General features: G+C 49.9%; 2 protein-coding genes across 2 annotated transcripts; both read left to right on the top strand.

Moving 5' to 3' along the window:
• Positions 1-4,677: 4,677 nt before the first annotated feature.
• LTR84_002968 (uncharacterized protein) lies at positions 4,678-5,643 on the top strand (the record flags this gene model as incomplete). The annotated part of the gene is made up of 1 exon (XM_064846568.1): positions 4,678-5,643. One exon carries the CDS (start codon positions 4,678-4,680, stop codon positions 5,641-5,643), a length of 966 nt encoding a protein of 321 aa, XP_064706178.1.
• A 2,027-nt stretch (positions 5,644-7,670) lies between these two features.
• On the top strand, positions 7,671-12,844 carry LTR84_002967 (uncharacterized protein; the record flags this gene model as incomplete). The annotated part of the gene is made up of 4 exons (XM_064846567.1): positions 7,671-8,153; positions 8,205-8,657; positions 8,716-12,598; positions 12,654-12,844. 4 exons carry the CDS (start codon positions 7,671-7,673, stop codon positions 12,842-12,844), a joined length of 5,010 nt encoding a protein of 1,669 aa, XP_064706177.1.
• Between the last annotated feature and the right edge of the window lie 840 nt (positions 12,845-13,684).

Genomic DNA, 13,684 nt, shown 5'->3' with positions numbered 1-13,684 from the left:
TGTTGATGTTGATGTTGATGTTGATGTTGATGTTGATGTTGATGTTGATGTTGATGTTGATGTTGATACCACGGGGTGGCTGAGGTCGATGGGCGGCGGGACAAGATGTCCTGCAGGATACGTCTCTGGCTCCTCTCCGGGGTAGCGTGCTTGGACACTGGATGTCCCGATTGAAGGCGCGAATTGCGTAGATCAACTGAAGATACTTTTGGCTTCCATATGGCTAGTTGGAGGAGGATTCGATCTGGCCATGCTTCAAAAGACAACAGCCTGATCAATACCGGTGCTGGTGCTTGATGCGTTTGGTATATCCTAGGTTGCCACTTTTGGTGACCATCGCCGTTTGAAGCCATGGTAGTCCATCTGATCTGGCATGATGATTCGACGCTTCACAGTGAGATTCAACTTTTACAACGGTTCGACCGGTGACAAAGTAGTGAGAAGCCCTCCGACGCGCGATGTCACCAGTACTGCATAGGCCCTTCATCTCCAACTCCCAAGAAGGCTTTTCTTTCTGATATCGCGAGCGTTGCGTGAGAGTGGAAAAAGTTTAAGAGGTAGCTAGATTCTTGCGGTCCAGTGCGGCGCAACAGTTAAGATTCATACCACGATCTTGGTGCTCCGTATTTCAACACTTCGTTCGGCAGCTGTAGATCTTGGAACAGAACCCCTTCCATTCTTGCTCGGCCCCCTGTAGTCTTGCCTTGTCCCTGTCATCATTAGTTGTATCGTGTTTGAAAAACGTGTCTGGAGTTTAATGGAAAGCTCTGCATATGATCAGTGCACTCATATTGACATGAACTTGGAAGATGATAATGCCACTATAGCGACAACATAACAACACAGGAGCCACCGTTTCCCATCTTGCATGACCAGAGCCTTGCGATACCGCCTTGTGAGATGGTGATCTCAAACCACTCACTGAAGGTGGGTAACATATACACATGCAATAAGATGACCACCCAAAACGCCACCCACTGATTTACACGTTGCCGCCAGGATGTACTGAGATCCTTCCCCTTGCACCCGCTAAACCCAAATCATCCCGGTTTCCCACACCCATTTTAAAAGAGAATATCCAAACAACAGCAGCAGGCGCAAGCAGCAAGCAGGGCTGCACAGAAGCCACTGCCAGCACCTCCGTCTCCTCTTCTATCATCGATATACCCTACTGGAGGGCCTTGCTGGTAGTACATGCCTGGCTGAGGCTGAGGCGGTCCGTAGTATCCATAAGGTGGTTGACCTGGACCCTGTTGAGCAGCCCATGGCCCTGGTGGTGGTGCCTGATTCCAGCCTGGCGGGGGCTGCTGCTGGCCATAGAAACCATTGGGATCTGGAGCTGGGTATGGCGAATTATTGGGATATGCAGCACGAGGGTCACCCATTTGCGCATTGGGAGGATAGTATGGGCCGGCATCGTGATGGACTTGAGGTGGCATGGTGGGAGGGGGACCACTTGGTGCCTCGTATTTTTGATTTGGATCAGCCATGGTTGGCGAGTGGTCTGCTAGGAGTCGTGTCTGTTGAGAGGATAGAAAGAACGAAGGTGCGAAAGAGGTCAACAGACTTTGGGCTCAATACCTTATAACCTTGAACTCCTAATGAGAGGTGAAGTGGTTAAGAATTGTCGACTGCGGCAGGCTGCGGAATTGATGATGTGAGGAATTCCAGTGGCAGTGAGCGGTGGTATTGGTAGTTGGAAGCCCCGGAGGTTTCGGAGTGCGGAGAAGAAAGAGGCGTCTGAGAAGGGTGCGTGCCAGGTATCTCGTAGTGACCGTACAGTAGTCCTCGTAGTGGCACCATCAGGCGAGAGGCAACACTCAAAGACTCGAGAGTCGAGACTCAAAGATGCCCTGCAGCGGCACGCCCCGTTCAACATCCACCTCAAGCTTCAAATTCACATATCAGATCAACCTTGAAATCGAGCCTTGGGGTTTGGAAACATCAGGTGGCATTTCCCTACGGATACAACATCTCGAGTGCATTCACAGACAACAGTCAACCATTTGGTGCGAACCTTCTATCTTACCGATCCCGGATCAACAATCTCCCGTCTTCACAGAATGGTACTCGTACTCGGTACTCTCGGTATGTTGAGACAACAACAGTACCACCATCGTTGAGCCACTTACCGATTCGTTCTTCCTGTTCATACGGACCTGTGTTCCTCGGAGGCTCTTTTCCCATCAGGATGTTGATACAGTAATTCAACGGACAGAGTCTCGTAGATATCAAACCGAAAAGCTTGAACTCCCAGCCGAGACGTCCGGGCGGCCGGCATTTTCTTTTGGCTCTTCTGCATCCCGTAAAGAAGAAAGATGTCTACGAGACTACGACGCCTAGGCGGTGGTGTTTGTGGGACAACGGGACCCTCCATGGGCTAATCCCAGGTACAAATGTCACCATCGCTACTTCGCTGCACAAAATTGAGGACCCTGGATCTTAGGCTTCTTATCCCTGTCCATTCTGCACCTAGTCCCGAGTAAACTGCTCACATTGTCACCCAACGATCTATGCCGGAATTTGCCTAGCAATGTTCTCGGAGCCTCGAAGAATCAACTCATCCGTGCATGAAAATCCGCTCATCACGTGGGATTTTCACCCAGTCACCACACCTGGCCTTGCTGAACGGTTGGTATTTGGAAAACCCCTCGCTGGAGCCCCCATACTACCGACTCTTTGCCCACTCAGACCTCTAAATGAACGATGGCCGTGGTGGTAGAGGTGGGAGTTGTGTGGGAGTCAACAGGCATCAGAGGTGGCATCCGCTACAAGTCGCCCTCCATGGCTTGTCAGTCACCTTATTACCTATCCACGCCCAAGACATGAACACGTTTCACGAGGGTCAGACTTTCAAATTGACCCCGACTCGATCGGCCTGCCCGTGGGCAGTCATGTTGGTACTAGCATCAGACACGAAGAACAAAGTCGAAGGCGTGCTAGTGTCGATTATTACTGGCCTGGCCACCAAAGGTTACAGATACTCACCGAATAGACGGCTGTTGAACTCGCTGTCCATCAATAATCACGACCTCTGAGCGTTCTCGAGATAACGCTACGCCCTCGAGTGTTCCAAACAGCTGGAATGCTGATATCACTTCGGAGTACCCTGTACATATCCGGACATGCCATAATCTTCCAAGGCTCAGAGAGTTCCCTTCGGTTCCACGCCGGCGAAAGACTGAACCCACCCACTGCCCACCACCCCAATCCCCCCCATGCCACCATCTGACCCAATACTTTCCCTATTTTGCTTGCTTGCATTCACTCGCACCCGCTCGGTCGAGGTTGCCTTGGTTTGGTCATCTCTGATGAGCAGAACGTGCTGGACGATCAAGCAAAACACCCAATCGCCCCATTTTATTCAGAGCATCAATGCAAGGCAGCGCTCACTGGCACCTGGGAATAGTGGGGGTCCAAGATAGTGCGCGGGCGGCAAACGGCATTTTCCCACGCTGTTCCGTTCCGCAACAAGTGCAGATAAACCTTCTCAGGTGGAACAAAGTCACCACCCCCCGGGCCACCACCCCATCGCATCCCAGTCTGCCAGTGCCATTTCCAGTTCCAGATGTTCTCTCCCAACTCTAGCTCATTTATCCTTATCATTCGCAATCGCGATCGAAACCACTACTGCTCGTAGCGGTACACGGTGAGTACCACGACCTGCTCTGAACTGTCCTCCCGTGGCCCCGGCTCTCGCTCTGCCCATCAGTCTGGAAAATATCGGGCACCTCTACAAGCTAGCATCCTCTAAACTTCTTCCGATCCATGTCAAATCAGCCTGCCCTTCCTCCTCCCCGATTATCTTTCGTCCTCTGATTCGAGCTGACAAGGAGTACAATATCCATTCAGTCTTAACCATATGTAGAGGCACATGTCTCCCGTGTTCCCTACCCTCTGCGTTGCCGGCATAAGTCTGGTCTGACCCGAGGATCGGTGCAGATAACGACTCAGTCCTCCTCAATCAAAACATCCACCGTCGCTGATAAACTTCTCCTAAAACCACTGATCTTCCGTTCCCTCATCTACCAACGCCTACGAGGCTCTCCCTTCTTTTTCTTTCACTCGACAAGGACCCAGCCATAATGAGCACTTACCTGTGGTACACGTTCAGCTGGAGTTCTTTGAGAAAGAGCCATGCGCCTTGGTAGCGCATCAGTACCCTCAGAGATCAGTATTGCGTCTGTTCCAACGCACACCGTAATTTGCTCCCTCTCTGTTGTCCACCGATAAGGATATCTGACACCTTACAGTGATCAGCTCGTTCAACCCAATCTGCATACACCTATTTACTTGAAAAGTTGCAACTCTATCTACCAGAGGATAGAAGAGTCACCTTATCTACCCAAGATCCAGTGGGGGACTTTATCTCCAGAAGAGATCATAAATCACCATCATACGGGGTTATCACCTCGAGAGCCTGGCAACATGTCAATGGCTCCGATGTTCGGTTCGAACGCCCTGCCGCTTCCTCCAACATTTCATCATGAGCATCGTCCTCTGCGATTGACTTCTTCCGAAAGTGCACGCCCCCAACCCACCGGGGAGTGTCGATATCTTCTACAACATCCTTCGGCACAGAATCATCCATGTTCATGCCAGTCCTATCATCATAATCGAAGCGCTCCGGGAAACATCTGTGAATGTGGCCATCAAGCATGTTATCACGTCCATGAGATGAACAAGGAGAAGACCTCTTCCGACATCTCAGCCGTGCTCATGGAGAAGTTCAATCTCTTGGCGGAGAAGATCAAACGCATCGAAGAAGTCGTTCAGAATGAACGAGGGAGTCGAGAGGGTGCCTTGCACCGAGACAGACAGCTGTGGGAAGGTGAGGTTCGCATTCTCCGAGAAGCCGTTGCACCATTTTATAAGCACGACGAGGAGATACGTCACAAAGTGACCGACATCGAAGACAGGGTGGAAGGCAACTATGATGAACAGGTCCGTCTCAAGGACCGGTTTCTTGCTGTCGACGACTTGGTGATGACGCTCGAGAAGCGCGTAGAAGAACTCGAGGGTCAGAAGCCCAAGAGAAGACGAGTCAATCGTCCCCAACCCCAAGGACCAGACGAACATGTCACGAATGGCAACACCCCCTCTGATAACAGTGCGCGACGTGTGTCATCAAGCATTGATGAAAGGTCTGTCCATACACCATCATCAAGAGCCTTATCGCCATTGAGTAATGGTCAATCACTACCTCATTCCGAACTGGAAGAAGCCCGTTCTAGTGGCATATTGAACCTGGTCGAGCAACCTCGATCCATGCCCTTTATCTTTCCACCACGTCTTTCGCCGCCTCAAGACGAGCCAAGGTCCAGTGGGTTCCTCAACCTCAACATCGCTGACCGCCTGGCTCAAAAGGCGGCATCAGAAAGAGGGCTCGATGTTGCTCAGCGAGCCATTCAAACACCTCCTCAGGACCGACCAAGTCCACCTACGGCCTATGCCCAGTCCGACTCAGAAATTGCCAGAGCTAGCCTCACTCCTCCAACCAGCACGCAAACAACTCGACTACCCTTGAGCGATATCATGGTGCTGCCGCCTGTCCAGACTTCTCCACGCAAGAGAAAGCACTTTGATCATATCGCCTTGGATGTTCTTGCAGATGTTAGTGTTGCAAGCCCACTCATTCATTAAATTTGTTTGAGATTCTTATTTCCAATATTTCTTTGCTGATTGACATGTCACTTCCTTCCTTCTACCATGATGATATGGTATCCGTGACTGGTCTTGACTTCAGCGTCTGTGTGGTATATGGATTAGTGAATGATCTCTATCGGTCATTCGAGGGATATGACAGGATGAGATAACTTGGGGCATGGGCCATTGTGGAATTGAGGGTTCAAGGTTGATGGGACAATCCTTTTCCGACTCGAATTTTTCCTTGTATAGCTATTATGATCATAACGGTCGTTGTATAAATGAGATAAGGACACTTACACTTGGGATTTGCTGTTGTGCTTGGTTCTAACTCGTAGGCGACTTTCTCAAACTCGCCGTGTAGGCTGCCCCGTGTCTTCCAGCCCAATGATCCACCTGTAGAGGGTTGAGTCAGTTGGTTCAATTAGAGCACATCAGGACAGTGCCGGTGTGGTCGGGTAGGATGGGCAGGTACTGATGGTACCACCCCTGAGTGAGGTTTCCTCTACCTTGTCTGGCCTTATCCTCCGAGAACTCTCGTGCCACGTCATCGAACTTGACACCCTCACGAAGTTTGGCCAGGGCTTCTTCTTTTCTCGAATGCTTTTCACACTGTGTAATTGGACCATGACGGCGTGAGATCAGACAGATGCTTACATGATGTGCCAAAAGATGATGATTATTCCACTTGAGTGTGATTGCGGCTTACCAAGATGTGTCGAACGTTGATCGACTGGGCCGATTTCAATTTACTTGCTGAGGCTGAGTTGGCTTCGTCGTCTTTGCCTTTGCCTTTTCCTTTATTCTTGGGTGCCATGTCTTGTAGCCGATGTTTGAAGAATAGTGATTATTTGGTTGTGTATGGTGACACGATCGTCTAGGAATCGCACAAGTGCCTGTGAGCTTTGAGGGCTGTGTCACCTTGTTCGTGGCCAAAGCAAGTAGATAGTCCCTAGGTACCTAGTATTCAGTGGGATACTGGGTTATTAGGTAGCCAACAGCCTGTGCACTCCTCATCAAAAGTGAACCCCGAGCCTGAGTGATAGGCATGACCAACGCTCCTGCCACCGCACTGCCCGTGGTTTAACGTTGAAGTTAAGGCGGCCAGATCGGGTCAAGACTACCCGGGTTAGCGCCGACTTGGCAAGCGATGATGCTTGCGCAGAAGGAAGGAAGGGCAAGGACGGGCAAGTCAGTTGCGCCAGACTCGAGCACTCCTGGGCTGATGCGTCAAAACCTTTGTTCCGTAGACAAGTCGAACCGTGGGTCTCCAGTCCTGCTCGCTACTCAGACCAACCCTTTACACACTATGCTCCCACAATAGACCTCAAAGAACACGTAGCAAGAGATAAAATGACATGTCCGAAATGCAGGGCAATTACAAGGCATTTCTCAACACCCAACTACGCGCCTGCCCATAGTAAAGACGTGCTTGTATAGACTCCCCGCACGTGACCGTCAATTCCATGTTCATCGCGTTTTGAGATTCCCCAGATATCCGCTGTCGGCCAGAGGAGCTCGTAACTGTGATTGATCATGGTCCCCATCTCCCTTCCAACTCAACCTTCAACCTCAACTTGTTCCATCGAGTTTTCCTTTTCACCCATCCCATCATCCCATCATCATCACCACCACCCATCCTCATCGCGACACCTCTTTGTCCATATCAACTCGACGCATTTCACTCACTAATTGACCGTCGCTATCCCGGTAACACGGCCTGACCTGACTGTGCGATCCGCAATTGCGTGAAATCCCTATCGCGCGTCTTGTCGCACCCTCCGAGATCACCATCCCAATCGGTTTGGTCGTGGTTGTCGCCAACAGCAAAAAAAGTTGACGACCCCAAGCCTGCGCTGTCCCCAAGCGATGGAGGCTGCGGCTACACTATCTAGATAAAACTCTGATCCCAGCGTGGGTGTCCGCAAGGACAAAAGCCACTTGACTGAGCCATAGATCTGGCCACCATAGAACCCCAACCTTTTCCATCGACGAAAGGGATACAAAGGCATACAACCACCATCATGTCTGGGTCAACCCCATATACGGCTCGCTCGCCGACGCAGTCAAACCAATATCCACCCTATTCGCCAACTCACCCAAACCGTCCTTTCTACTCTCACCACGAACCTTATCAAATACCACCTCAACACCTAGTACAAACCACTCCTCCCTTTCCACCTGCCTCGTTGGTGCAGAGTCCTCTCCATAACAGACCTCCTACCTTGGCCTCACCCTTGTCTGCGCCAAATTCTTTACCCCCTCCCCCATTACCACAAAGTGCACACTATCAACCATATCCCACAAGCCCATCGGCTTCCCACCTGCGGTCGTCGGTAGCCGGTTATCCTATTGGTCTCATGCCTGCATATGATGGTAGTCCAGCCCATGCACATCCGTCGTCACATCCGCCTGCATTACAATCACCCATAAGAGAACAACATCATCTTTCAAACGGCAGACACAATGACTCGGCCCTAGTTGAAACGCGTCCAGTCTCCAAGGATGTAAGTTATTGTTTGTTGAATACTGAGCTATCTACTCACCATCTACTACAGAAGCCTGATCGAACCAGCAATCCCATGTCTTTTGCCAGCATCCTTGGCCCTTCAAACAATGAACCATCACCGAAGCCCTCGCCTCCAAGCCTGCCTCGCCCGTCAACACCACCACCCAAACCCGTGATGGAGACAAAGAAGGCAATTGCAAAGCAAGAGTTGAGGAGTCTGCACCCAGTCGAAACCAATGGTGCTCTGACAAATGGCCACGTCGCAGCGCCATCTAGGGTCATCTTGCACGCGCCGCCCCCTAAGGAATACATTGCACCTTCAAAACCGCGTCGAATGGCCACCGACGCGGAAGCAGACAAAATATTAAAAGCGTTGGCTGAGATCGATGAGACCATTTATCCCGACACGGACAACGGCTTTTATGAATTGAAAGAGCTCTTCAAGCAGAGGAGTAGGAAACGAAAGGCCAACATAGAAGAGATTGAATCTCGCAAGAAAAAGGTATGCTGTCGCGTTGCTACCGTGCTCTCCATAAACTGCCCTGCTAACCTGACCACAGCGGCGCACAAACTACCTTCTCGAAAATCTGGCCAAATCTTTCGATATCTCAGCTACCAGTGGGGCACTTCGTTTCCGCGATCGATTTGAAGCTGCGGCTGCAAAGGAAATCGCAGACAAGGACCATCAAAGCGAAAAAGAGAGAAAGAAAGACATGCAACGAAAACGCCGTCGCGAGCAGCAAATTCGTAACGAAACACAAAAGGTCGAGGAACTTCAAGAACGTGCGAGAGAAGCTGAGGATCAAGAAGAAGCTCAACGGTATCTCAGACAAGCGGAAAAGGCACAGCAACGAATCAAACAAACTACTGAACTCCTTGAGGGTGGTCCAGCCCAAGAAGACATGGAGGTTCCGGCCCCTGCCCCCAACTATGAAGGCGGTGTCACCTCTACCTTCCAACTTGGATCACCAGAACCTGGTGAGCCACCAAAGAAGCGCTCGAAGAAGGATGGACCTTCTGTTCGCCCCAAGAAATCAAAGGCCCAGAAACAGGCAGAGAAGGACGCCGCCGAAGCTGGTTACGCCGCCATGCAAGAAAAAGAGGCCCTGGTTCTCATTGCTCCCAAGGAAGAGACAAAACGAGAGCCAATGTCCAAAGCGAAGAAAGCCAAAGAAGCCAAGGAGGCTAAAGAAGCCAAGGAGAGAGAGGCCAAAGAAGCTGCTGCTCTTGCTCAGCAGACAATCAACTATGAATCAAAGGGATACAATCAGATCTATGAACAGATTTGGAGAGACATGGCTCGCAAAGATATTCCAAAGCTGTACCGCCTGAAACAGGTTTCCTATAACACTCGCCAAGAAAATCTGCGCAAGACGGTCATTCTCGCCAGCAAACAGGCACGTAAGTGGCAAGAACGTACCAACAAGAGCATGAAAGATGTTCAGGCCCGAGCCAAGCGAGTCATGCGAGAGATGATGTCCTTTTGGAAACGAAATGAGCGCGAAGAGCGCGATCTTCGACGGATGGCAGAACGCAAGGAAATTGAGGACGCCAAGAAAGCGGAAGCAGATCGAGAAGCCAACAGACAGAAGCGCAAACTCAACTTTCTTATCTCGCAGACCGAGATCTATTCCCACTTCATCGGCCGCAAAATCAAAACCGATGAGATTGAGAGAGCTACAGATGACCCTGATGTGGCAGCTTCTGGCGCTGTCGCTAAACCAACTACGCATGACACTAGCATGGACGATCTGTCAGCCTCCGACGAGCATGGCAACCATAAAGTTACAAACTTTGAAGATCTCGACTTCGACGCTGATGACGACTCTGAGCTCAGAAAAGCTGCAATGGCCAATGCTGCGAGTGCTCTCCAGGACGCGCAAGACAAAGCCCGTAATTTCAACGGTGATGATCCAATGTCGGCCTTCGATTCCAGCGACATGAACTTCCAAAATCCAACTATGGCTGGTTCGGTCCAAGTTACTCAGCCCAAGATGCTGCAGGCCCAGTTGAAAGAGTACCAGCTCAAAGGTCTCAACTGGCTGGTCAATCTGTATGAGCAAGGCATCAACGGTATTCTTGCCGACGAAATGGGTCTGGGTAAGACCGTGCAGTCAATATCAGTCATGGGTTATCTGGCCGAACAGCACAACGTGTGGGGTCCGTTCTTGGTCATCGCCCCTGCTTCAACTCTCCACAATTGGCAACAGGAGGTCACCAAATTTGTGCCTACAATCAAGGTTCTACCGTACTGGGGCAGCGCAAAAGACCGGAAAGTATTGCGGAAGTTCTGGGATCGCAAGCATATCACCTACAACAAGGACTCGGAGTTCCATGTTCTTGTGACTTCATACCAATTGGTGGTGCAGGATGCTCAGTACTTCCAGAAGATCAAGTGGCAGTATATGATTCTTGATGAGGCTCAGGCTATCAAATCATCCAGCAGTTCTCGATGGAAGGCCCTTTTGGCTTTTCAATGTCGCAACCGTCTTCTACTCACTGGTACGCCCATTCAAAACAACATGCAAGAACTTTGGGCGTTGCTACATTTCATCATGCCTACACTGTTTGATTCCCATGATGAATTCAGTGATTGGTTTTCCAAAGATATCGAAAGCCATGCTCAGAGTAATACCAAGCTCAATCATGATCAACTCAAACGACTGCATATGATCTTGAAGCCGTTCATGTTGCGCCGTGTCAAGGCACATGTCCAGAAAGAACTTGGCGACAAAGTGGAGAAAGATGTTTTCTGCGACTTGACATATAGACAAAGAGCATACTATGCCAACCTCCGAAGCAAAATCAGCATTATGGACCTCATTGAAAAGGCTACGGTAGGAGACGATCAAGATACAGCGACTTTGATGAATCTGGTTATGCAGTTCCGAAAAGTTTGTAATCATCCAGATCTGTTCGAAAGAGCCGACACCAATTCACCCTTCTCAATGTCGTACTTTGCGGAGACCGCATCCTTCCTTCGTGAAGGCTCGTACGTGCAGGTTGGCTATTCCGTGCGCAACCTGATTCAATACGATCTTCCTCGGATTTTGTGCAATGATGTTGGACGACTTGAAATAGCTGGGCCAAGTAATCCGACTGCAGGTTTCCGAAGGTCCGGCTGTAGGGCCGACAAGATGGCAGGATTGTTGAAGATATGGACTCCCGAGCATATCAAAGCATCAGCTGAGGGTGATGATACCTTTTCATTCCTACGATTTGTTGACACCTCTGCTGGTGAAGCATGTGATGCGGCGGAGCTGGGCGTTTTTGAGCGAGCTCTGAAGCTGAAGAGACGGAATAGCAGAGCTGTTTCTATTTTCGAAGATTCTGAGGTTGAAATTCCAGTCCATGCCATGTTCAATATCGTGGCTGGTTCCTCCAGGCAGCCTCTCGCGCAACTCGATCCGAACTCGACTCTTGCAAAACTATGCAATGTTTCCAAAGACGCCCTCGCCGACACCGGTTATTCTGTCCTTGAACCAGCCGCTGGCCCGAAAGCATCAGCTCCTCCAATTGAGATCAGCTGTGCTGATCAGTCGTCCATTTCTGAAAAACAATTGACCTTGTTCAATACGAATTTCCGAAACATCATGTTCCCTCTAGACGAAACATTGGAGGAGAATCTATTGAAGAACGATGTGGACCCCCGAAATTTCCCCTTGTCGAACTTGCTCCCCAAGCCTGAATCCGAGAAGGCCAAGTTTACCCACATTGGAGTTCCTTCTATGCGCCGGTTTGTGACCGACTCGGGCAAATTGGCGAAGCTCGATCAGCTCTTGCGAGAGTTAAAGAACGGAGGTCATCGTGTACTTTTGTACTTCCAGATGACTCGTATGATCGACTTGATGGAGGAATACTTGACTTACCGAAATTACAAGTACTGTCGTTTGGATGGTAGCACTAAGCTTGAAGATCGTCGTGACACAGTACACGACTTCCAGACAAGACCAGAGATCTTCATCTTCTTGCTGTCCACCAGAGCGGGTGGCCTTGGTATCAATTTGACCTCTGCTGATACGGTTATCTTCTACGACTCTGACTGGAATCCAACAATTGACTCTCAAGCTATGGATCGTGCTCATCGATTGGGTCAAACCAAACAGGTCACGGTCTATCGCCTAATCACTCGTGGTACAATTGAGGAACGCATTCGAAAACGAGCAATGCAGAAGGAAGAGGTCCAACGTGTTGTGATCACAGGTGGAGGTGGCGAAGGAGTCGACTTCAATACGCGAGATCGACGTGAAAACCGAACCAAGGATATCGCCATGTGGCTTGCTGATGATGACCAAGCTGCACTCATTGAGCAGAAAGAAAATGAGCTTGCTGACAAGCCTGAAGAAGAGCCCACCAAGAAGAAGAGCAAAAAAGCCGCTGCAGCCGCCGCTGCGAGTAGGAAACGCAGAGGTGAGATGAGTCTCGATGACATGTACCATGAAGGTAAGTGATGGCTATTGATCTTGAAATGATGTTCATATGGCTAACAATATCTTAGGCGAAGGACACTTCGAAGATGCTTCAGCTAAACCTTCTGGTGCAGCGACGCCAGTCGAGGTGACTGAAACACCACCACCAAAGAAAGGGCCTGGGGCACGCGGTGGCCGAGGTATCAGCAAGAAAGCAAAGACGGCTAAGCAAAGACTGGCCATCATAGACGCTGAAGGCGATTTGGGTATGGGTGGATAATTGGACCATCAACAAAGCCCCCGTGTACGAACTGTTCCATCGTCATCAACATCATACAACCAATGTTCTTCAGTCTCGCATTAATCATTGGGGTACGATAAACTGGGAAGGCCATCGAAAACTATTGGGGATTGAGGCATGATAAATGTGGTATAGTTTTCTTCGCCATGCATTGTATGATTAGACAAGGGGTTGTTCAAAGTGGCTCGCTCGCCATACCAGGCGGTCGTCTCCAGTGCTATTAGACTTATTTTAGTTCGCGGATAACTGCCTAGGCAGAGCTGGGTGCTGGTCCATTGAGCTTTTGCGGTAATGGTCAATCGTGTAGCAGACACGGCACTCAATCCTGATAGGAGAATTTTTAACCGGAGCTTGTATAAATTCAATATTGGCACGACAAATGTGTGTGTCCCATTGATTCAGATATTTAGCGGCCGTCGCTCAGGCAGGCAGGCAGCATCATGTAACAGTCCCTTCCATAGATACAATAGGTAGACAGCAACATGCAGCTAAGCAAGCAACTCGATAGGATTAATTCGATCTCACTAAGAGAACTCATCGGCTATCTCCTTCTTTCTCCATCAATATGTTCATTCTTGCCGGATCTCTATGTAGGCCTTCGAAGAGGCTCACTCAGTGTTTGCCTAACACTTGAGAATAATTATTCTACCGGATTATACCTACCAGGAAGGCGGTAAGAAGGACTTGGCTGCGAGGCTGATGTATGGAGAGTATGTGAACATGCTCCCCTTGCTGCATGGGTGCTCAGCCTAACGATGCGACTTATAAAATCATCATCTCGTAACTAATCCTCTGCTTACCTCGACTCACCTTTCTTAC

The sequence above is a fragment of the Exophiala bonariae genome (genome assembly GCF_035927105.1).
Source record: "Exophiala bonariae strain CCFEE 5792 chromosome Unknown scaffold_14, whole genome shotgun sequence".
Taxonomy (NCBI): domain Eukaryota; kingdom Fungi; phylum Ascomycota; class Eurotiomycetes; order Chaetothyriales; family Herpotrichiellaceae; genus Exophiala; species Exophiala bonariae.
The sequence above is the reverse complement of the archived record's forward strand: the minus strand, read 5'-3'. Positions and strand labels throughout refer to the sequence as shown.